Source organism: Humulus lupulus, chromosome 5, assembly GCF_963169125.1.
Source record: "Humulus lupulus chromosome 5, drHumLupu1.1, whole genome shotgun sequence".
Classification (NCBI taxonomy): Eukaryota; Viridiplantae; Streptophyta; class Magnoliopsida; order Rosales; family Cannabaceae; genus Humulus; species Humulus lupulus.
The window spans coordinates 5,460,500-5,487,043 of NC_084797.1; the positions used below are offsets into that span (position 1 = coordinate 5,460,500).

At 33.3% G+C, this 26,544-nt stretch overlaps 3 protein-coding genes and 1 long non-coding RNA gene across 4 annotated transcripts; 1 reads left to right on the plus strand and 3 right to left on the minus strand.

Annotated features, from left to right (window-relative positions):
* Positions 1–3,131: 3,131 nt before the first annotated feature.
* LOC133778009 (receptor-like protein EIX2) lies at positions 3,132–4,544 on the minus strand. The gene has a single exon (XM_062217810.1). It carries the CDS (start codon positions 4,542–4,544, stop codon positions 3,132–3,134), a length of 1,413 nt encoding a protein of 470 aa, XP_062073794.1.
* Positions 4,545–4,649: 105 nt separating this feature from the next.
* LOC133778011 (receptor-like protein EIX1) lies at positions 4,650–6,005 on the minus strand. Its single transcript, XM_062217812.1, has one exon. The coding sequence runs from the start codon at positions 5,880–5,882 to the stop codon at positions 4,650–4,652; it is 1,233 nt and encodes a 410-aa protein (XP_062073796.1). The 5' UTR covers positions 5,883–6,005.
* Positions 6,006–11,344: 5,339 nt separating this feature from the next.
* On the minus strand, positions 11,345–14,680 carry LOC133778013 (receptor-like protein EIX1). The gene has a single exon (XM_062217814.1). The coding sequence runs from the start codon at positions 14,678–14,680 to the stop codon at positions 11,345–11,347; it is 3,336 nt and encodes a 1,111-aa protein (XP_062073798.1).
* Positions 14,681–16,387: 1,707 nt separating this feature from the next.
* On the plus strand, positions 16,388–19,779 carry LOC133780218 (uncharacterized). Its single transcript, XR_009869168.1, has 3 exons — positions 16,388–16,849; positions 17,796–17,859; positions 19,020–19,779. It is a non-coding gene; the product is annotated as an uncharacterized LOC133780218 (long non-coding RNA).
* Positions 19,780–26,544: the final 6,765 nt, after the last annotated feature.

Genomic DNA, 26,544 nt, shown 5'->3' on the forward strand with positions numbered 1-26,544 from the left:
TAGAGACTGCATTGAAGATAGCATGAAGAGCTTTGGAGTTGAAATTTTCCTTCTCAATCTCAGTTTCAGACCATTCACTCATCGGTTTAACAATTTCTACCCGATTTTCAGTAATACTCGGAGCTTTCCATCCATCCACCACTGCCATCCAGACTCTTTCGTCCACAGCTCTCAGAAAAGCCCTCATCTTGGTTTTCCAATAGGGATAATTTGACCCTTCTAACATTGGAGGTCTAGAAGTAGATCCCCCTTCTCTGAACATATCCATTTTCACCTGCACACAAGATAAGCAGATACAACACGAAAAAGAACAGACAGAACAAGAATTTCCCAGAAAACAGATTCACAGAAAAATCACTAAAGCAAATAAACCCAAAGAAAAAATATCAAACAGATAGAGATCGATCTTTAGTAACCATGCTCTGATACCAATTTGAAAGTGGGTTTGCTACTCTAATGATTATTTCAAATTACTTACAGTAATCAAAGAACCTCATACTCAATGAACTCAATTATTGATCGAACATGAAACACTTGTAATCTTTCAAGAAGATTTATTATAGATCTGAAATCTTTCAAACAAAGTTTACAAAAACAACTTACAAACAGAAATACAGAATATAGATTGAATGCACACTCCAATCAATCTATGTACACCAATTAGTAACCAATTAAGATCTACAGCAAAAACTTGACAGAGAACTTTCTTTGAACTCCCTTCAAAGAATCGACTGAACTCCCTTCAGTGAATGTCTGTACCAAGCTTTTGTCTGTACCAAGCTTTAGCTGCTCCTCTTCAAAAGCCCAAGTAGATCACCAGCTTCTTCTCCACACTTATCTCTGCACCACAAAGAAAAGTCCAAGAAAACAAGATCTACAATATCTAGGGTTTTTTTCTCAAAGAGTTAGTTGCTCTGTTTAGCATAATGATCTATATATAGAAAGGACAGAATCAAGTGACAACAGCTTGTCACGTGGACTGCCAGCTGGAAAAGATCATTATTATTTTAACTAACACAGATCTGTCAAAACAGTGTTAACCCTTTATAATATTGAGATAAAACAGATCGAAACCTAGACAAGACAAGATGCATAATTTTTGACAACAAACAGCAAGAACTAAAACTTAACATTAACAGTACTTTACCAAGATATATATACCATATGGTATTACTTTTTGCTTTATACAATGTAACCTTGATAAATTATTACTTTATGAATTAATAAATTATACTTTTGTCTAGACCCGACTTGAAATAGTGGAAATTAACATTTGATTAATCAATAACCTTGGTTAAATTATACTTTTGTTTGTCCCGACATTATTAATTTAGAGAGGTTTTACAGTATATTTCTTCATTTTCTTATTTAAACAAAAATTAGTTTTCTGAGAAGTTTAGGGGCTCACCCCTGAGGCTAGCCCTTAATGTTTGAATGGTTCAAGATAATGAAATGTATATTATAATAAGAAGCTAGAACCAAATATTTTTTGTTATGTATAGTAGTTTATAGTAGTTTAATATCATGAATAACGGAAGTTAATTAGAGCATTGAATTTCATGCAAAGTCTTAGTATTTTTTTTTTGTTTAGGATTTACATACCATCTATAATTAATACATGTATGAAGTTTTCTTATAATATAAACCATACTTCATTTCAAAATAATTTCTTTTTCTTAAGGAACAAAGACATGCTTAAAACTTGTAAGAGAAGTTTGGTAGCCACAAAATGCTCATCACTTCACAAAACAAACCAAGAAAACAATCATTACGGCTTAATGGATTAAAAATATATATATATATATATATATATAGAACAAACAAATAACATAAAATAAATCAAAATCTTGAGAATGATCGGAAGTGATTGCATTTAATTTCCAGTTTTATGTATTATATATATATATATAGTACAAGTCTTGTGTGTCCCAGACTTGAGTCAACCATTATCACAATTTCCTAGTGTTTGGGCTTCGAAAGTCTTCACACAACAATTGAAAATATGAGAGGAAATTATTTTATGGTAGATGTCTTGGCTGACGTGCTATTAAAACGTGAACAGTTGAAATTTCTCAAAAGAAAATTTGACCATTGGATAGCTAAGTGATTACACTTCAATATATATATTTCAGCTAGGACAACTATGTTAAAGTCACCACCGACTAATAATATAGAATTCTCTAGACTTGTAATAAAAAAATATTTAGATATATGTAGTTGTATGAAACATTTTCTAGAAATTGGGCTTAGACCCAAAATCATACATAAAGCTAGATTTCTTATTCATCTTAAAGTTGGTTAAAGCAACTGACATTAAGTAGTATAAATAGGGACCTTGGGTCCTATGCAGGTGTGTGTTCAAGTTTGTAGTAAAGTATGTTTAAAAGAGTATCAAAAAAATGTAAGTCTCCGTGATATAAGTGTGTAAATATTTAAAGTGTGTCGTGGTAAAATATTGTATTCAAGTTTTGATGTAATTACTTTTGTAATAATAAAGTAATTACATTTTTACGTGTTGTGGTGTTCAACAAACTAGTTACAATATTAGTTACTTGTTTTACTCTATTTTATTTTCTTTTTGTGTAAGTACCAACATGTGTTGGCATATTAAAAATTTTCACTAAATTATAATGGATATAAACATAAAATTTCTCTTTTATAATCACACCAAGTTTTCTAAGTCATTTCTTTAATTCCTCAAGGGAAATGAAGACATATGATTAAAACTCTTAAAAGAAATTGGTAACCACAAATAGTGCAATCTTTGAAAATGACAATACACCAATAAACTTAACCGTAAGATAAAAGACCAATTAGTGGCCAAATACATGCAAACAACTATTCTGACTTCATGGAAACCAAGAAACAATACAACCAATAGTACAAAATAAAGTAGAGAAGTCTAAACAAAGTGAGTAGAAGGAAAACGAACATAGCCCCTATCTTATTACAAAAGCATTTAAACCACAATTGACCCAAATAATATTAAAACATGTACTTTACTTTGATAAAGTAATCCACAAACTTGTACCACAAATATTCTTCGAAAAACCAAAAGTATGCACGTCTCCAAAATCCACAAACAAGCAACGGACCAATGACACCTACAAAGCTCACTCCAAGCCCCATTCCTATGCCCAATCGGAACCAGTATTCATCATCTTGTCTTTCTCCATCTTCAGTACTTGCATCCTATTCAATGTCACATGATCTTCTCTACACTTTATGAGGAGTGGTGGTCCACACAATTTGTTGCCAATAAAGCCGGAAGCATCCATGGTTTGCAGTTGGGTGCTTGTTGGAATTTGTCCAGACAAGTTGTTATATGACAAGTTCAAGAAACTCAAGAATGTTAAGCTTGCCATACCTGAAGGAATGTGACCGGACAATCGGTTTCTTGAGAGATCAAGAGATTCCAACGCTGTCATACTATCAATCTTTTTTGGAATGCTCCCGCTCAAATAGTTTCCTGACAAATTCAACGAATATAATGCATCGAGACTTGTAAGTTCTTCTGGTATTTTTCCTGATAATTGGTTCGCTGAAAGGTCTAAGGTACTTAAGAGATATAAGATGGTGTTGTACTGGTTTTCCCTTCCTTTAATAACAAGATTTGCATTCTCTCTAGATTCATGATTCATAGAGCTATAGTAACTAAAGTGTAACATCTCTGATTTCCTAGAGGTCATAACTGTTAAGTTTTTGAAACATCTCGGTATGATTCCTGTCAAATTGTTATTACTAGCATCCAATAGTTGAAGTGTAGAAAGTTTACATAGCTCCACTGGAATAAGGCCAATCAAGTTGTTTGAACGAAGGACAAGAAGGCCCAGGAATGGAATACTTTCGATCCATCTTGGTATAGTTCCCACCAACTTATTAAAACCAAGATCAAGACCAATTAATGTTGTGCAATTCTTAAGAGCCTTTGGTATTTCTCCAGTGAGACTATTATTATGAAGATGCAATGATTCTAAGCTTTGTAAAGATCCTATGGAGCTTGGAATTTTTCCCGTCAGGTTATTGTTGTCCAAGTCTATATTTATTAATGATGGCCAATACATCCAACAATCTGGAATCTTTCCTGATAAAAAATTATTTGCAAGATTCAGGCCCACAATATATCTTGTACGGCTCTTTCGATCACAAAGAAAATTAGAAATGTTACCAGACAATGAATTATTTGAAAGGTCTAGACTAAAGTAAACTGGGATACGGGGTAATGGACCTGTTAACTTGTTGGAATTCAAGTTCAACATATAAGAACCATCATTTGGAAATTCAAGAATTTCTCCATAAATTTGGTTTTCAGACAAGTCAATAGAAAGATCAAATGATGAAGAAATATTCCATAACCAACTAGGAATGACATCTGAAATACCGGTATTGGACATGGTAATTTGAGAAATACTTTTTTGTGATTTTAGCCATATAGGAAAATGATGACCCAAGTTCCAATTGTTTAATTCCATGGCGTAAAGTGAAAAGGGAGGAGTCCAACATGAGCTTACATTCAAAGTCAATTTATTTCCAGAAGCATACATGTGTGTGAGCTTTGTGAGGTTGGCAAAATGAACTTCAAAAACAACACCCTCTAAATTGTTTGATTCAATATTCAGAAATTCTAAACTTGAGAGAGACCCAAAACTTTATGGAAGTGGTCCACTAAATTGGTTATTGGAAACATCGAGTGTTTGTAACTTTGAGAGAGACCCAAGACTTTCAGGAAGTGATCCACTTAATTGGTTATTGGAAACATCGAGTGTTTGTAACTTTGAGAGAGACCCAAGACTTTCAGGAAGTGATCCACTTAATTGGTTACCGGAAATATGGAGTACCTCCAAATTGCAAAGTTTTCCTATGGATTTTGGTATATTTCCTGCTAAAGCATTATCTGACAAGTCAAAACTGACAATAGAAGTCAAATTTGCTATGTCACTTGAGATAGTGCCCTGCAAGTTATTACCTATAAGGTAGAGGTGTGCCAGATTGGGAAAACTATAAAAGCATTTGGGAATGACAGAATTCATATTATTTTCAGTCAAATCAAGATACTTGAGAAGGCTCATATTGTTGAGAAAGGTGCAAGGAACTGGACTTTCAAGCTCAAGGGAGTTTAAACTCAGGTCAAGTGTCTCAAGCGATGTAAGATTGATGTGAGATGGAATATGAATATGACTAAGATCACTATTGTACAATCGTAATTCTTGCAGGGAAGGGAGTGTGTTTATTGCAAAAAGCCAGTGATCAGATGCTTTACTAAGATTAACCTCATTCATGACTAGAGATTCCAATGATGAAAGACCAGAGACCCAATGAAGGTTGTCAACATATAACAAATTCGATGAACACCCTGACTGCTCATAATCAATATAATCTTCAAGCACAAGATAGTGTAAACTTGAAAGATTTCCAAGTTGGTGGGGAATCTTTCCCTTGAATCCTCCACATGTAAAGTTAAGATATCTCAAACTCACAAGAGAACCCATGAAACTAGGAATAATCTGGGCAAAATTATTTAAGCTCAAGTCTAAGCTAAGTAGATGAGTGAGATTAAGCAAGGAGGGATTGATCTTGCCTGTAAAGGAGCCATTGTTGAGAAAGAGCTCAGAGACGTGGCCAGTAAGGGTGTTGCAGGAAATTCCAGTCCATTTGCAGCAATCTTCTTCTTTGGAAACATCCCAAGACACCAGTTTGTTGTAATCATCTACAAGATCCCGCTTGAAGCTCAGAAGAGCTTGCTTTTCAGTTTCATGGCAGAGAATGTTGGATTGATCTCCATTTGCAAAGCAAACGTTGACCATCACAGTTATTTGTGCCAAAAACACAAAAAAGATAATCGTTGATGTAACATGATTCATGGATACTGATAATGCAGCCATATTGGTGAGATTGATAGTTTATGTATAGGATATTAATGATAAAGGCATGCATGGTAGGAGGCCTTGTTTATATACGGTGGAGAGACCTTAGCTGTCCTGGTCATGATTCAATGCAATGACTTTAGCTGGCCCAGTTTGTGGAAAAATTATTGATATAGCACAAACTGTTGAAACGTCCTGTTCCTGATCATCAAGAGGCGTTGCATGTATGGACTTTTTCCTTTTTTTTTTCTTTGAGTAATTACATATATGAAGACTTAATCATTCTTTAATTATATATTCTAATCTGAGTGCTCTCAGAATCATTTTTTTCACTTGTTTTTTTACTATATGTATTTTATTTTATTTTAGAATTTTTCTCAATTTTGTACTATACTTTTTTTCTAGGTTAGAGTTAGTTTATATTAGGAGGTCTTCTTTATATACGGTGGAGAGGAGAGACCTTACATGTCCTTGGCCTTAATTTGACTCTTCCTTCAAATATTGATATCAATTATTGAGAAGGGAAATTGAATCATCACGTCACTTATTTCTACTTAATTAATTAAATTCAGTTTATTTAATCATACCAAGATTAAGAGTGTTTTAGTTTCTATGATCTTAACTTGTAGCAAAATAACTTAATTCAATAATTATAACTGACCTGCTGCAAAAAAATAATTATAATTAATCAACACTTAATACAGTTCATTTTTTTTTGTTTCTTTTAAATGTTATGGAGTAGTTATACGAAAACATTCAAACATGCTTTTGATAAATTATACACAATCATATATATTATAAAGATTGACAATCATAAAAGGCTGTAGAGATTGATTCATCTATCAAGTGTTCAATAAAATTAGAAAAGTAGTGATATATGGATAATTTAGAAGTCAAGTATTATTCTACCTTACTTTACACGTTTGGTTAATTATGTATTATTTTCCTACTTTGTCTCTACTATCAAATCAATTGTTTTTGATAAATACATCTACCTATCACTAATTAATGAGATTAAAAGACTTTTCTTCTCAATAGATACTCTCACAACAAAGTCATCACCCCAACATCAATTACTACCATTAATTATACATTAACGTATACATGAGAGCCATTAACGTATATAGTCTATCGCGATCCTATGTCTAGTCTTTGATCGATTAAGCATAGAGAGCCAATTATTCTAACTTAGTTTACACGTTTTGATTTTTCTCTTGAGACTATAATGAATTTCTTCTCAATAGACAAAATAATATCATCAAAATAGTATTGGTTCCATTAATTTCCACCCTACTTTACACGTTGTATGTTGTCCATTGTTTTCTCTCGTCTCATCCTTTGACCTCTTTTTTGTTCTTATTTAGTTTCTTCTCTACTTGTCTAACTAATCTCATCAATCAAATAATCACACTTACTAATTGAATACATATCTATCATGCATGGAAAATTAAAGGGCATTTCTTCAATATAGCTAATCTCACAACAAACTCACATTATATTAATTATAACTATCATTAATGAGGCATTAACTGGCGTACATACAATTGTTTGATAAAATGATTTACATTAACAACTGTTACAATTGACACAAAATTTACATATTGCATTGGAGATAGTCTAACACATCAATATCAATTTACTTATAGAATTTTGTTAAGTTAGTCTATTTAATTAGTTTATAATATTTATTTTAATTAATTGTATAAGTTTGTATAAATATGGTGTAGTCATTACTTATGGTGATGTATCTTTATTTCTGTCTGTGTCGATGCACATATATATCTCTGATATGTAACTTCTAATGCATCTTTTTCATTTTGAAGTTTCTTTGCTTGAGGCCCCTTTTGTTCCTCTTGTATCACATAAATTTTAAACAGATAAATAATATTATAAAAATAAATAAAAAATGTTTAATATAATGTATGACATAAATATATTAAACAAATTAAGACAAAACTGGTTCACATTTTAATAGAATGAATTACATATATATTATAAAGATTGACAATCACAAAAGGCTGTAGAGATTGATACAACTATCAAGTGTTCAATAAAATTAGAAAAGTAGTGATATATAGATAATTTAGAAGTCTAGTATTATTCTACCCTACTTTACACGTTTGGTTATGTATTATTTTCTTACTTTATCTCTACTATCAAATCAATTATTTTTGATAAATACATCCACCTATCACTAATTAATGTCAAAATATCATTTTAATAATTGACAAATAAAAATTTATTACGATTATTAATGTCAAAATATCGGGCTTTTTATCGTGTCGTGCTTTCGGGCTAGTTTGTTCGTGCTTTCGTGTCGTGCCTTCGGGCTTGTCCTGCCGTGTCGTGCTCGTGCCTCCCGGGCTCGTGCCGGTTTCGTACCGTGCTAGAAAGTCCGGCCCGTATTTACAGCTCTACATCGAACCACACGTTTTGGCCCTTTTTTTTAAATCTTTCTTCTTGTTTTTATTATCCCCAATGGAATGACACTTGATAAATATGTGAAAGACCACCAATTAATTAATGACACATCTAGTGAGACCACCTTATCTTATGGGAAAGTGATCAATTAATGACTTTTCTTCTCACACCATAATATGCCAATTATTATCATTATTAATTAAGCATGAACCGACAATTTCTTCTTCTTTTTTTTCTTTTTTAAAAAGATGAACAATTAATACTAGTATAAATCTTTTAATTTAAAAAAAAACTAGTTGTAATTAAAATTTAAGAGTATATTAATCGTCAATAAGATGACAAAATTACATTTTATATGAGAATTTTAATAGAGTGTGCAAAAATATGGCTTTTTAAAAAAAAAAAAAAATTAATCTATGGCTTTTTTTTAAGAATTTTCATTTTTATGGATTTATTTTCTCTTATTTTTGTATAAAAGTTGGTTTATGTCATAGTTTTACTCGTAATCAAGTTTTATTAATTTTGAAATGTATGTTTGTAATTTGATTATTATTTTTTTAGCTTATTTTTTTATATTACTAATTTTATATTAAAATTTTCTTTGGTTGTTTTGCAATTTTTTTGTAATATGAATTGTGTTTAAAATTATTTTTTTATTTATTATAAACATTTTTTTTTTTTTTTTAGATTGTACGTTTCTTTTTCCAAATCCTGGGTAAGGTAACCAGTTACTTGATTGATCTTGTAATAATTGGTAGACTGATTTAAAATCACCATGAGAACATAGCATCACATCATCAGCAAAACACAAGTGAGTGAGTTGAAGGTCCGCGCATCTCTCATGAAACAGAAAGTCTTTTCCCCTCGCGATTTTCTTCAGAGTTCTAGACAAATACTCCATACCCAAAACAAACAACAAATGAGACATCGGATCCCTTGTCTCAGCTCGCGATTTGCATTAAAAAGCCATGCAAGGACCCATTTAGCATGATTGAAAACTTAGGAGTTCTCACACAAACCATGATCAAGTGAATAAAGTGATGATGAAAACGAAAAACCTCAAGCATTTCTTCAAGAAAATCCCATTCTAAAGTATCATAAGCTTTCCTAATGTCCATTTTCATAATGCAATTCAGCTTACCTCCTTTCCTCCCATAATGTCTAATTAAATATTGACAAACCATCACATTATGCCCAATATATCTGCCTTGAATAAAACCTCCTTAATTGCCTGCAACTAGATCATGCAAAACTTTTCCCAACCTACTACAGATAAGCTTAACAGCCACTTTATATAACACATTGCAACAAGAAATAGGCCGAAAGTCACTAACACTTTCAGGACAATTAACTTTAGGAATTAGAGTAATTGTGGTGGCATTAATCTCCTTCAACAAATTACCAGTTTCAAGAAAAGACAAGACTACTTCACTTACCTCCTCACCAATTAGATCCCAATGGTGCTAAAAGAAAAAACTACTAAAACCATCCGAGCCCGGGGCTTTGTCACCAGGGATATAAAAAATGGCATCCTTAACTTCTTTCTTCTCAAAAGGTTGCAAAAGGGTTTGAATGTTAGCTGAGGAAAGAACTGTCCCTTCATCCATGACGTCACAGCTTTGCACACGCCTTCTTCCATGACACTTCCCACCCAATAAATGCTGATAATAAACAAGAAAAGCATTTTGGATTCAAATTTCAGTATCTTGCCACTGACCTTGCTCATCTCAAATAGCCATTGCAGAATTTTTCAACCTTCGCTGCCGAATTCTCCGATGGAAAACTTGAGTATTAGCATCACCATGCTGGATCCAACTCAACTTTGCCTTTTGACTAAAAAACTCTAGATAAGCATCCCTAAGCTGACCATGCCCCTACCTGCAACGCGTTTCCTCAGTGATAAGCTGAGTATTTTGAGGGTCATCATGCACTTGCTGCTGAATTTTTAGCAAAATTTGTTAAGAATGATAGTAGGTAGCACCAATATCTCCTACTAAGCAAGTATTCAATTGTTTCAAAACAGCCTTCACATGCTTGAGTTTAGTCAACACTCTGTACATAAGAGTGCCATGGACCAGAATTTTCCAAGCTTCACTAACACATTGTTGATAACTTGAAAACCTTTGACACATTTTGAAATAGCGAATGGCTACTTCTCCAATTCCATATTCTTACTCAAGGAAAGGACAGCCGGCGAGTGATCAAATGATAAATATATTTTATGATAATTTAAATAATTAAATCATATTTATTTAAAAATGATCAAGACATAAATATTATTTTTTTTATCTTATAAATTTGTGTGATTGTTTTTTTTATGAATTGATTGGAGTTTTTTTCCTTCATCAAAGTACATTGTAAGATACATTAGAAACTAAAAATAGTTGATGCATGTATATTATTGTCTACACTATGACTTTTTCTATTTTTATTTTATTTCTATTATTAGTTTCTTTTTAAATATTATTATATTTTATATATGTGTCATGTAGCCATGTAAATATATATATATTTATGTTAACGTTGTATTTAAATATCATATATGAAGAAATTATTGATATAAATATTTATATATACTATAAAATTATAATTCATTCTATTATATATATATTTAAAAAAACAGTGAATACATTTTTATTAAAATTATAAACAATGTTTATGACTTTAAAACTATACAAAATTACAAGTTGCCTTTATTTAGCATATATATAAACATAAATATCATTAATGGGCAATTACAATGTTAATTTCTAGTGTTTTCTTGCGGATTGCTGTATATATATGATATTGGAAATGGCTAATTCAGAAGTCAAATATTATTCCTCACAGTAAACACAAAGGAGATTACTGTCCAAAAAGTAAAATATATCGCTACACTTAACACAAAAAGAAATTGGATTCAACGTCTAGGAATAAGAAAAAAAATAAAATAAAGCAAACATGACAAAAAGTAAATTCAAAGATTGACTAAAAAAATGAGCAGCCTCTGATCTTACGCCACAGTGAAAATGGACGAAGCTATATCTTATTACAGAAGGCATCAAACGTAATTGAGCCTTCTAATTTTGCAGCATGTACTTTACTTTGGTAAAACAATCCAAAATCTTGTACCACAAATAGTGTTGGAAAAACCAGAAGTAAGCACGTCTCCAAAATCCACACACCAACAAAGGTGCAATGACACCAACAAAGCTCACTCCAAATCCCATTCCTATGCCCAATCGGAACCAATATTCTTCCTCTTGTCTTTCTCCACCTTCAGTAGTTGCATCCGTGGGCGTTGTTTCGTGATCTTCTCTACAGGTTTTAAGGAGTGGTGGTCCACACAATTGGTTGCCAATAAAACTTGAAGCATTCAAGCTTTGTAGTTGAGTGCTTGTTGGAATTTCTCCTGACAAATTATTGTATGATAGGTTCAAGAAATTCAAGAATGTTAAACTTGACATACTTGGTGGAATGTTACCTGATAATTGATTTCTTGAGAGATCAAGAGATTCCAAGTCTGTGAGATTGCCAATCATTTTTGGAATGCTCCAACTTAAACAATTTGCAGACAAATTTAGTGATTGTAATGCTTTAAGACTTGTCAGTTCTTTCGGGAGTTCTCCAGATATGTTGTTTCTTGAAAGGTCTAAGCTTCGTAAAAAGCCTAAAATTCTGTTGTACTGATTTTCTCTTCCTTTAATCACCAAAAATGCAATCACTCCAGATTTTATCAGCCTAAAACGCAATGTACTTTCTCTCTCGAAATAGTTTGTGCGGAGATTAATCAAAACAGAGCTGGTCTGATGTAATTTAGTGGTCATGGCTGTTAAATTTTTGATACACTTTGGTATGATTCCAGATAAATTGTTATTACTGGCATCCAATACATGAAGCTCAGAAAGTGCACACAACTCAATTGGAACAATGCCTTGCAAATTGTTTGAACGAAGGATGAGAACGCTCAAACAAGGAAGATGTTTGAGCCATCTTGGTATAGTTCCCACCAACTTATTCAGACCAAGATCAAGACCCACTAAACCTGAACAATTCTTTATAGACTCTGGTATTTCTCCAATGAGGCTATTATTGTGAAGTAGCAAATAACCTAACTGACGTAAATATCCAATAGAACTTGGAATTTCCCCAGAAAAATTGTTGTTATCCAAGTTTATAATTTGCAACGATGGCCAGTACATCCAACAGTCAGGAATCTTTCCAGATAAAAAGTTATTTGACAGTTTAACGGCATTCGAACTTATCAGATTATCGTTTGGATTACATAGGAAATGTGAAATGTCACCAGACAAAGAATTATAAGAAAGATCAAGATCGAAAACCGAAATACGAGGCAATTGACCTGTCAACTTGTTGGAGTTCAAGTTTAAGTTTGTGATGTTATGATGACTAGGAAAATCAGGAATCTTTCCCTGGATTTGGTTCTCAGAAAGGTCAATGAGAACTGTATTATAAGAAGAAAAATTCCATAACCAACAAGGGATGACATCAGATATTCCAGTGTTAGACATGCCTATTTGTCCAATATCTTTTTGTGATCTTAACCATCTAGGAAATTGAGGACCCAAGTACCAATCTTTTAAATCCATTGTGCTAAGATGAAAGGGTGGAATCCAATGCGAGCTTACTTTTAGAGTCAATTGATTTCCGGAAGCGAATATTCCTCTAAGCTTCGTGAGATTCGCAAAATGATATTCATAAACATCACCTTCTAAATTATTTGACTCAATGACCAGGTATGATAAATTAGAGAGAGATCCAAGATTTGTTGGAAGAGGTCCACTCAACTGATTATTGGAAATGTCAAGGATTTCTAAGCTAGACCCAACACTTTTTGGAAGAGATCCACTCAATTTGTTATTGTAAATTCCAAGGAATCTTAACTTAGAAAGAGAGCCAAGACTTTGTGGAAGAGGTCCGCTCAAATGGTTATTGGAACACTCAAGGAATTCTAAATTGGATAGTGACCCCAGACTATGTGGAAGAGTTCCACTCAACTGGTTTTTGGAAATGTCAAGGTGTTCTAAATGAGATAGAGAAGCCAAGGTTTCTGGAAGAAATCCATTCAAATTGTTAAATGACAAATCTAACCACTTTAAAGACAGTAATTTTCCAAACAGAGACATTGGAATTGGGCCAGAAATTTCAGTATTTGAAACAGTAAGATGACCTAAATTAAAAAAATCGCCAATTTCATTCGGAATTTGACCAGTAATACAATTCCCAATTTCACTGCCCTCCTCCATAATTTTCCAATTCAAATACAATAACTTCAGCTTTCTTGAAAGGCAACCTGACAAGCTTTCAAAAACTTCTGAGACTTTAACTTTGAATCTATTCGAAGACAAATCAATTGCCTCCAAATTACAAAGGTTTCCCATAGATTTTGGTATTTTTCCTACTAAAGCATTATGTGACAAGTCCAAACTCACAAGAAAAGTCAAATTTGCTATGGTGCTTGAGATAGCGCCTTGCAATTTATTATTAGAAAGGTGGAGGTATTCAAGATTGGGAAAACCATAAATGCAGCTGGGAATTATAGAATCCACATCATTGTTAGAAAAATCAAGATATTTCAAAAGGCTCATATTGTTTCGAAAGGAGCAAGGAATTGAACCTCTAAGTTCAAGAGAGTTATAACTCAAATCAAGCGTTTCAAGGGAAGTAAGATTAATGTGAGAAGGAAAATGAGTATGACTAAGCCCACAACTTTGTAATCTTAATTCTAGCAACGAAGGGATTCTATTGATTGCCAAAAGCCAATGATCATATGCTTTACTAAGGTTTACTTCATTCATGACCAAAGATTCTAGTGAAGAAAGAGTGGAAATCCAATGAAGGTTCTCAACATATAAGCTATTGTACCACCCTGGCTGATCAGGAGAATAATACAAATCTCCAAGCCCAAGATAGCACAAATTTGAAAGATTTCCAAGTTGGTGAGGAATTTTTCCCTCGAATCCTCCACGTGTAAAGTTAAGATATCTCAAACTCACAAGAGAACCCATGAAACTGGGAATAATCCCCCCAAAATTATTTAGGCTCAAGTCTAAGCTAATAAGATGAGTGAGATTAAGCAAAGAGGAATTGATCTTGCCTGTAAAGGATCCACCCTTGAGGGAGAGCTCAGAAACGTGGCCAGTAAGGGTGTTGCAGACAATTCCAGCCCATTTGCAGCAATCTTCTTCTTTGGAGACATCCCAAGAGCCCAGTTTGCTAGAATGATCCACAAGATCCTGCTTGAACCTCAAAAGGGCTTGCTTCTCTGTGTCAATGCAGAGTATGTTGGAGTCTTCCTTTGCAAAGCAAACATTGATCAACATTGTTACTTCTGCAAGAAACACTAGTAAAATAATGAGGGTAACATGATTCATGGTTATTGATATTGCAGCCATGGTGAGATTGATAATCATATAGGATATAAAAGCTAAAATGGAATATGTATGGCACGATTGAGGCTTCTTTATATATATTGTGATGAAATGCTCATCTCTCTATTTTTAGTTCATTTTATTGTCACTATTTTCATTTTCCAGTTTCCACCTATTATTTTTCCATCTTCTCGTCCATGTTTTGCTTTTCTTTCTCAATAATATTAATAAGTCTTTGTGAGTAGTTGAAACGGGCGTTAGAAAAGTATGACTTTAATTCTCACATAAACTCTCAAATTAATTGTTCGTCTAGTCAAGTGAGTGCTACTACTAGTAGATAAGTCGGACTAGAAATAGTAGTCTTGCAATTAAGTAGTTGTTGGAAAACTTTATTGGCATTGCAATATAATTTCCATTTCATTTTTTCCAGCAAACATTACGTACTATGACAATCAATCAACGTAATGAAGTAGGCGAAGAAATTGATAATTCTAGCGTACTGAATATAAATTTATTCACTTATGATATAGATAATACTAAAAAAAACAGATCATTTGTAATGATTCCCAACTTTCACAAATAATTTTTGGCGTTAATTTTTAAAATGACTCGAAATCCCATAATGTAAACTTCTCTAGTTTTTGTGACATTTTGTAACACCAATTATACTGCTAGTGACATCATGGGAGAGTAATAGGACTTTATCTTCTCAGTAGATACTCTCCTTACATATCACAATGCTACTACAAGGGGTTTCATCGTCATTAAATACATTATGATGGCATATATATATATATATGTGAAGGAGTTTTCAATGGCTATAATAGGTTAACTTATTTGTGAAGTTTCTATTTTAAGAATTCAATTAATAATTATTAATTTTTTTAAAATAAAATTAATTATTTATTAATATAATTATTATGTAATTATAATTTTTATTAATCTTTTTACATGTAACCTCGTTCAATTATTTTATAGTTTAGATTTTAGTCCTTTCCAAATATTTCACGTTCTATCTACCCATACATTATATCAAACCAAAAGCAAAATTATTTGTCTGGTCTTCACGTTCCATCTATCATAATTTGCTTCTTGTACTGACAATCTTGTTAATGAACTGCTTTTCCATATTCCCAAATGATGCCAAAAGTATCATAGTTATCATATTGTTTCCTCCTTAAAACTTTTTTTTTTACAATTAAACCAACTTGTATCATATATAAAATCCATGATCCGAGCTCTAGGCCGTGGCAGATTTGTAATATCCATAACTTAAATAGTCAAAGGAACTTTGACCCTTGTTGAAAAATAATCTTTATAAATGATCATTTTGTTTACATTAAATAGTACTATAATTATAAGTCAAAATAATTGAATAACTCCTATAATTATATATATAGGGAGCGACTACAACGCATCCATTTTTTTGCAACACCGGTGCATCATTTTTCTATTTCGACACCTGAATAGTTATTCTCCCAAATTTTTTTATATAATGGTGTACATTATAGCTATTTAGAACATCTTACAAATTTTCAAGAAATTCTGAATAAATTATGGTACCGAAACAGGGTCTAAATTGTATGTTGCACGTAGAGCTGTAAATACGGGTCGGGTTTTCTAGCACAGTACGAAACCGGCACGAGCCCGGGAGGCACAAGCACGACACGACTATTTGGAAGTGTTCCGTCCACTGAGTTTGTCGGAGAAAACCCCTCTCTCTCTCTCTCTCTCTCCCTCTCTCTCTCTCTCTCTCTCTCTCTCTCTCTCCTCTGCGTATTACTGTTGCCGACGACGCAGGAGTACTTTCCGGCCACCATTTTTAGCCACGCGCCGGACCGTTGGATTCAGAGGCCTCCGAACTATCGACCTACGCGGGAATCTAGAGCTCACTCGCCGATTAAACGCCTCAACCACTCGATTTAAGTTCGGCCACCCCGCGACTTCAAAGTTGCGATTCGGCCACCTCGGGCATCCGTTTGCCGATCCGTCACCACCATCGTGTTCCTCGTGTTGTGGGCTTCAAAACCCAATAACTTGTTCCTACATCTACCATAGTTGGGTGGTGGGCCCACCACGAGCCACCGCGATCCACCGTAGACTGACGGTCGAAACTTAGTGTTCGAGGTTCCGAAGTACGTTTTGAGTCTCAGAAAATCATCGTTTGACTTGTTGTGGAACCCGATCATTTTGGTATAATTTCTTTAACCTATATATTGTGATTTAATTGTGATTGATTAGAGTAATTGTTATTATGTGTATTTATAGTATATAATTATATATTATTGATATATGGAATATTTTCTGTAATTTACTGGCTGTCTGGGATTATATATATTTTTTATACAGGTTTTGATTTTGGAATTGTCCACTTTATAGCCGTTGTGCTGTCCAATTTTCTAGAAAATATTAGATATTAAATAAAGTATAAAAATACATATTTAATTGATTTTATATTAATATGGAAATTATTATGATTAAGTAATTTTAATTATTATTGTTATTATTTTGTTAAGTAAATCAAGAATACAGATTCATATATATATATATATATATGAAAAGTATGATTTATAGTAAACCTATTATCTAACCATTATTATTGTATATTAATATTTTATTAATATTTGAATATTAAAATAATATCAAATATTAGTTTCTTACAGTTATTGATATTTGTAAGACCAGTGAATTTTGGAGAAAGTATATTTATTATATCACTGGAATTGATATTATGACTAATTAATAATAATATAAATATTTATATTTATATTATTATCATTATATTGATTATTACAACTTTATGTTAAAAATATGATTTCTTTTATAAAATGACTATTTGAATATATACATCCATATACGTATTGCTATTGAAGTATTTTGTTATTAATATCGAAATAAGTTTAATTATAGACGATAATTATTATTTTTGTTGGGATTATTATTATTATTATTATTATCATAAGAGTACATTATCTTATGAGCAAGGTTTAAATCATGGTTTTATATGAAGAGTTATTTGCATTACGTTGATAATAATTATTGTTATCATTTATATAGTTTCTGGTATTATTAATATACACTATCAATAGTGTATATTTATGATTTTGATAGAATTTAATAAATGATGTGCCTTGAATAGGATTTGTATGGATTTGATTGATTGACTCTTGGTGAGGAATTTTAAAATAAGCTAAGGACCTAAGGTAAGTAAATCTCACCTTTTGTGCTTAAGTGTAAGATGCATGACTACATTGATTGTGTACATCTGATGAGTTAAGTATGGTATGATGATGATGCATATGATAAGTATGTGAAGAATGGTTATATGAACACCATAAGGGTGTTGTGTGATATGTAATTGATGAATTCTGTGATATGTGAAAGATGTCTTACTTGGTTAAGAATGATATGAATTATGTGCAAGTATGTGTTCTTATGTTGATGGATATGTGGATTACTCTATGTTCATGATTTGTTATATGTTATGATATATGAAGCGTTTAAGTTTTTAGGCTGGAAACCTTAGACCTGAGCCATAGCTCTACGTTAAGGTATAACAACGCCACCAACCCAAAGCTTCATGTATTATGACTAAAGATGTTTTGAGTTATATGAGATGTGATACAATGCCTTGATTGAATACCATCAACATCAGTCATGAACACGAACATTGGCATTTCAGCATCAGCATGTATGCATGGCATGTACAGTTATGTGATACATTATTATCTGATATAAGACCATGCATATGAATATGAGAAAAGTTATGAAATGTCTTGAAAAGTCTTATGTAAAGTTAAACATTTTAATGACACAAGGCTTAAGCAAAGTGATAATAAGATGTTTAAAAAGGGTGCCACTGTTTTGATGAAGCAATCAAGTAAGTTCAGTAAAGAAGACGGAAGTCTATAAGACTTATAGTGGCTGCCTACTAGTGTGGGCTAGGTCAGAGTTGACCATTCAGATATGTTTGCCATGTTTCCGTCTTTCTCCTCCATATGTGTAATAAGTATGGCAGCTATGGCAACGATGAAATGAGTGCTATGATGAGCCTAGCTGAGATGATGGCTAGCCGGAGGAGAACCCATGGGATTCTATATGATATGTGTAACAAGCCCTGCAGGCATTGGCTGAATCAAACAGTGTGCACAAGTGATATTGGGCCCATAAAAATGTGAAACTAAAAGAAAGAGCATAAAAGTAAAGTTTGAAAGTGCATGAGCAATAAATGAAATGCATAAGTATATAAGTCAGCATATTAGTATATGTGCACTACAAACTCACGACATTCATGTGTATGTGTATGCATGAGATTTGCTTACTGAGCGTTAGCTCATTATGTTATTTTCCAACATTTTTCCAGGTGTGGCTTTAGCTGTTGAGCAACTTGTGGAGCACGGACTCAGTAGCAATGCAATAATGGTTTAGAGTTTTCATATGGCTGCCTTAAATTTAAAGTATTCATACGTGTAATAATTTCTTCTAATAAGTTTATATAAAAGTTTAAATTTTTCTGTATTTCTTCGTATCATTTTATTTAATTCTTTTGGTCAAGTGCCTTACATACTCGTAAACCCTAGAATTACGAGTATGTGGCAGACGTACCCTACCTTAGGGACGTTACAAATGGTATCAGAGCTTTGAGTTTGTAGATGTCGTATACTCGTTATGTTATTAGATTTTGGGATCTGAAATGCTACTGAGTTCCGCCACAAGACAAGCCACACGTTAATGGTTAGTATAATTTATCCATATTTTAGTTAATGTATGTTAATGATGTTGTATAATTGTATTATAAACTCATTGTGTGTTTGAGTTTCCATGATATAAGTATGAGTTTGGATTAAATGAATATTCTCATGCACGGTAGAGAAATTGAAGTTTGTTATTTATCTGAATGCATGCCTTTATTATTGATGTGATAAATAATTGATGATTTATCGATGTCGATGTTTGGATTGTTAATTGATATTCTCAAGCTTTGAAAGTGATCTATCAGTTCAGTTAGTGTGTTAAGGGTTAATATGTCAGGTTAGTGTTTTGGAGAGCAAAGTTTTAGGTTGTTGCTGAGAGCACACACAATAAGAGACTTTAGTGAAACAGTAGTAATATATAGATAAAAAAAAAAATACATAATCTATTAAGGATTGGGGTTTTGGACACGTTCTACCTCGTCAATCAACTTTTGTTGTTCAACTCTAAGGGTCTCCCCAGTAGTTTGCAGTGTCTGAAATTTTTCCTTCATATCGACTGAGTAGTTAGCAAGAAGTGTAGTTAAAGTCCCATTCTCCTTAACCAACTTCTCCTTCTCTCGAGTCAATGCCTTGTTGGCATTTCTAATGGTTATCATCTCTTGTTTTTGTGTTTCTATATACCTTTTCAAGTGGTCAACCTCTTGTTCTCTTGCAAGAACCCGTTGGCCTAGGTTTGAGACCGATGCTGCCGCCTGAATGGTAAGAACTAAGGAATCTTTTACAGCTTGTAGGTCTGACCTATGGGATAAAATTATTTGGTCTTTAGGGGTGAGTATGCTTTGACCTATACTAATGGCCACCTTTTTATCGAGCATAGCTGAATCCTCCCATTCTAAACCTCCCAAAAACATACCTAAACACTTCCAAATTCAAAAATCAGAGTTTCCAAGCTTCCCAATGATCCAAAATCATCAAATTCCAAGGCTCAAACGAATCAAAAACTCAACGATTCAAAAAATCCAATTCGAAGCTTAGAAATTCTAAAAACTCAAAACTTAAAACTTAGATTACCTTCACTTGGGTTGTTTTCCGTTAAATCCTTCGATCAAGAAGCTTCTAATCTTTCCTAGGATCGCTATGCATCGATCCTCGCTTGATTCCGACTCCTAGAACTCAAGATTTCTTCGAAATTACCTCGAACGGTAAAAGGAACTAACAGGGAGAGAGAAAAGTGTTTTCTCACGTATGGTTCTATCTGGCAGGCTACTTCAAGCTTAAGTAACATCAAATAAAACCTAGTGCTCGGGGTCCCGAAAACACCCCCGGGGACATGATAGTCAAAACTCCCAAAATTTTCTCATCAATAACTCCCAATTTATCATCAAATAACCATTCTCATTACCCAATAATTGACCCCGTTATGACCAAACTGCTAATTTATAATATAAGACCGTCTCATGCCGAATAGCTCGAATATATCCCCATAATAATGAGATCTCATCTATAAATCACAATATGCACCAAAATACACAAATATGCCCTCAACAGGCCAGATTACCAAAATACACTAATAATTAAATGGGGATCCACATGCATGCATTTAACATCATATTATAATCTAGTTCACATAAACATACATATATTCATTTAATGACAACTCAATAATGGGTCACCCATGATTTTTACAGAACATAAAATCTACTTTTAATTCTTAGAAATCATTAGTAAATAAAAAAAATGGTCTATAAAAATATTTGACAAACAAGGTTTTTACAACCCTCTTCAATTTTTATATATTTGTAGATTTTTATTTTGTTTCCAATGCATTAGGTACGCATGCGTTTTTGGTGGATAAACAACTCAATTTATGCAGAGATCATTGAGAAGGTAAGCCTATCTGCTAGTTGTTCTTACCTATATGAGATTTCCAATGTATTTTAGTATGGTCATTGACACCATCATCAATCTGTTAATATATAGGAAGTTGGTGTGGTTCACATAACAGCTTTTTACTGATGCTGCTGAAGTGGTAGGTTGTTTACCAATGCCTTTGGTTGTTGTTGACGCTATTTTTCGTCAACTTAAAAATTAGAGTAATTAAATAAGAATATATCAGAGGAAATGAAATAAGAAGATGAAAACAAGATCTTTTTACATGGTTCAGCAGTTAAATCTACCTAGTCCACGAGTTTGTGTTATAAGTGCTTGTGAGTCTTCTCGAAACTTTTCAGAGAATAGTTGCCTAGAGTTTTCTCTCAATATCTCCAGATTTCGGTCATTTACAAATGGAGTTTCCTTCTCCATTTATTATAGAGAAGGTTTAAGAATTTATTCCCACATATTTCAGGAAGATATTATGTGAATCAAATGATATAATGCCACTTAATACATTATTTTCTATGTGCATGATAATATCTCATAGAATGTGGGATTGGATAACTAATTACATCATATCCCTTAAACATAGGGATTTTACAACAATAAATACATTCACACGTAACCGACTACACTGCAACAAAATAAGGATTTTATGACTTTATTTGGGAGAGGTTGAAAGTCTACAATGTCTCCCAATTGGGAAGACGTTGTAGGTGGGGTCATTGTAGGTATAGGTCTCACGTCTCCCATTGGGAGAGGTGGGAGACTTCCCACGTCTCCCACTGGGAGAGGTTGAAATTCAACGTTTGATATGCATACGGTGCCAAAATAAGCAACATCCAATGTTCACTGCCACATTGTCCGGTTGGTGTGGACACTAATTATTTAAAAGTATCAGTAATTCATTATTAAATTGAAACTTGTTAAAAAATGCATACATATTATTCTACTTAATAATTATAAAAGTTCAAAAATTTAAGTTGTAATTACTTACCTGAGGTTGCTTAATGCGTAGAGTATCAGGGATCTCGACATCAGGAAGATTCATAGAAAAAAAAAGATTGAAAGCCCTAACGATCACTGATACAATCTCCTCACGGCTATTGAGATCTGAATTCATCGGATCACAACAATAAACATGATATGCATACGGTGCCAAAAAAAGCAACTTCGAATGTTCACTGCATAAGAAAAACCAAAAAATTATAACTCAAATGTTAAACAAAGAAAGTATTGATATGGGTCGAAAAAATGACAACTTTTTAAACTTACCCATGGTTCCAAGGGACAAGCATAACTTGTTCTTTTGATTTTATGTCATTGCATCTTCTGAACAGATTTTGAACACGATCGTCGAATGAACTCCCTTGAGTGGAAAAAATATTAGGGTTTACAAATAAAAACTTATTTTGGCGACCTTGTTGTACCACATATCTGTAAATGAACCTAATACAAAAATATGAAAATTGTTATATGATTGAATAAATCAAATTAGAAAATTAAATGAATGAACTTTGTGAGATATATACGTCATGTAGCTAACGACCACTGCTTGTCCAATCTTCTTCCTTCGAGCAAACTGAAGTATGTCATCCTTAAATATATAACAGTGAGACATATCCTGATCAAAAACTTCAGACTCTATGCCTAGATTGACACACTCGCCATTAGCCCAATGAGATACGATATTTTGTAATCGTTCCAATAGAGTGTGGGGCAATTGTGTTGGAGGAGTTTGTGGTCGTCTTCTTTCTCGTGGTTGTTGTGTTGATGGAGCTTTTGGTCGTTGTGATCTGGTCCTACTTGTAGAGGGAGCCTGTATACAACAATATCAACAATTAAAAAAAGATGCAAACAAATAAATATAGAATTGTAAAGATAATTATGTAAAAATTTGGCATCACCTCATGATATATATCTTCAGATATAATGACCAAATCCTTAGGCCACGCTATATATTGGCGTCCCAATGGCTTGAGCAACTAAGTACATGTCCAATCAGGATATGCAAACAGGAGAGGACAGGTTGGCTTAATAACGCTAGTCATCATAACTTGGTAGTTGTTGCCTGCCTCTCTTTCAATGAGTTTACCTGATGCAACAACGTTTGAAACCGAACCAATCGCTAATTGGCATGCTCGACCCTATGCAAGAAACATATTATATACACATAACCATGTTGAAACAGTAAAGAAATTTATTTGGTTTCAGAATATTCAAGAAATTTAATTACCTCTTGCAAAAGCGGTTGTAGTGCAATAATTTGTTCTTTTGCTTGAGGCACTAGTGGGTCAGGAGTATAGTAGGATGCATGCGCTGGTGGCACTGGTGGGTTGGGCACATAGTATGATGGTGGTGCTGGTGGGACTCCAACGTTGGATCCTGACCCACTCTGTTGGGCCATGAATTTTCTCAAGAGCTCATCTTGTTGCTGAAGGCGCTCTTCTAGACATTGTGCTTGTTGACGATGCTCTTCTTCTTGTTTTCGAAATCTTTCTTCAAACTCCTTTCTAATGTCGTCGTTCGAAGAAGAGACTTTCGATTTATTTTTCGTTGAGGTAGGTGTTGGAGTATTCCAGTATACTGTGCGGGACACACCGTGTCCTCCAGCCCTAACACGTCCCCGGGGCTCAGGAGTGCCCAACGCCCTCGTCAGCACATCATCAGGGCCATCAGGTGCCCATTTACTCTCAGCTTGGAGTTGTCGGTAATGATCCTGTGAAACAATATTCACAGAAAGATATATGTAGAAGCTAATATATAATTTGATATATCAACATTATTAAATATGAACACTTACAATATTTTTTTGAATCTCAGAGGCCTCTCCAACTAGCTCTCCTTTTGCATTCCGACGATCCATAGTCCACAAGTCTGCCCTATCAAGTTCAGTCAGAATTTTCCCACTTTGTTCCATTAACATCTCTTCAATACGCACATAGCCTCCTCTAGAGAGGTTGTGATTGTATTTATTCAATGCTCGATAATTTTGCATCTCTTCTCTCTTTCTACGCCACTCGGGAGTTAATCTTGAGTTCACAAACTTTAACCATTCATCTGGAGTTATGACATTCTCAAATCCAAGTGGAATAGCTGGTGGGAAGTTGGGAATTTTTTCATAGCGCCATACACGTGTACCCTTGTGAGATTAGTCTTCCAATTTCGGAAATACTTTCCCGCATCCATCAACATTTTTTTCTTTTGTTTGGGGTCCAATTAATAAGTTTTTTGCAAGTTTGAAAGTAATAAGAATCATATTGTCAAAACAATATATATTTTAAAAACATTAAATGAATTATAATTAATAAAATCATACCTTCATTGTATCCCATATTATATTTTTATCCACCATACTAACATCGTTCCAAGTGTTAGTGTTGATGGACACAGTGACTCGAACAATAGCTCCAAGTTGTGATGCAACATTGCTTCTAGTCTCACCAACTATTTGACCATACTCGTTGTATTCAACAGGTGTAAGATGTCATTCACTCTTTTTTTTTGGTGTTTTTAGACATCCATGTACGTCCTCTCGCAGTTTTTTGTTCTTGTTCCACTGACTGAGAATGAGGGTAATGCTCCCCCTCATCAGAACTACCACCAAATGGATCACCCTCCATCTGTAAACACATAAATATCATTATTATAACCATTTTGGAACCTCATAATCATAAAAAAAAAGTTATACAAACATTTGAATTAAAGATGAAACAAAAAATATGAAACTGAAAATTTCACATATCATAAATATATCAAACTCATTAAATGGTACCTCAAGACCCATTATCATCAACCCATAATCCTTCACCGTTTTCACAGAAACAAATACAATCATCATCAACTTCATCATTATCTTCTAGTGCGGTGAATGTGACAAGTTCTTCTTCGAGAGGTATATCATGTAAATCACCATCTTTAATGTTCCATTATCTTGTTTGCGTTGGAAGAACAATTGACCATTGGTTGTCTGTAGGATCATTCACATAAAATACTTATTTGGCTTGTGAAGATAATATAAATCGGTCAGATTTGTGCCCAATTTGTTGTAGATTAACTAATGTGAAACCATAATCTTCATATATTATGCCGCTGTCACTTTTCACCCAATCACAAAAGAAAACAGGTACTCGAGTTGTGATATAATCTAACTCCCAAATTTCATTAACTACTCCATAAAAATTCATATCACATTCAACTGGATTTTTATCTTTTGCACTAGAGACTTGCACAATTTTAGCAACAAGGCTAACACCATTGTTTTGTGTGTTTCTGTTGTTATCGCGCTCCCTAGTGTTAAATAGAGTACCGTTAATCATGTATGATGAAAACTTGATGACATTAACAGAAGGTCCTCGAGAAATCCACTTAGTGATGTCTGAAACCTTATTTGATGTGTTTTGTAATTCTGCCACAACCTATTAAATCAACATACCAAAAACAAATCATTAAAAACAACCAACCATGTCATCTTGTAATTACCAATTAATGACAACTTTGCATAATCAACACAATTTACCTTTTGTTCTATCAAACTACTAAAAGTTCGATAATGTTCGTCTTGTAACCATTTTTAGTTCCTTGACTTGAATGGAAATTTTGTTTTTATCCAATTAAAATGTTCCCTTCAATTATAAATATGTTGTTAAACAACTGAACATACAAAATTACACAACTTAAACTAAATGTATTATATGAATATAACTCACTCGATATAAGGTTGAATTTCATTTATATTCTGCAACACAAGACGATGTGCTTCATCTAGTATATCTCAATTTACTGTGTATACAATGCTACCACGACGACTCTGAATCTCAATATTTTCAACATCAGTTAACCCAATTCTTTGTACACCAGTCAGGTATTCAGAACAAAATTCAACTGCCTCTTCTGCAATATAGCATTCGACGATGCATCCTTTTGGCCGACTTCTATTCCTAACATACCCCTTAAGAATCTTCATATATCGCTCAAATGGATACATCTATCTTAAATAAACGGGACCACAATATCTTAGTTCTCTAACCAAGTGAACTGTTATATGGATCATTATATCAAAAAATCCCGGCGGGAAATATTTCTCCAACTCACACAATACCTCAACAATTTCATCTCTTAACTTAGGTAACTTAAGTGGATCAATCACCTTACAACACAATGACTTGAAAAACAAGCATAATATTGTGATTACATCTCGAACCTTCCTAGGCAACACAGATCGAATGACCACTGGTAGTAAATGCTGCATTAGAATATGACAATCGTGAGATTTCATACCAGTCAAAATACAACTTTTCATGTCTACCAATGACCTTA

Bases quoted from the DNA above. Each gene is read 5' to 3' on its own strand.
- LOC133778009 (XM_062217810.1), bottom strand. From the start codon at position 4,544: ATGTATGCTTCTGGAAATAAATTGACTTTGAATGTAAGCTCATGTTGG.
- LOC133778011 (XM_062217812.1), bottom strand. From the start codon at position 5,882: ATGGCTGCATTATCAGTATCCATGAATCATGTTACATCAACGATTATC.
- LOC133778013 (XM_062217814.1), bottom strand. From the start codon at position 14,680: ATGGCTGCAATATCAATAACCATGAATCATGTTACCCTCATTATTTTA.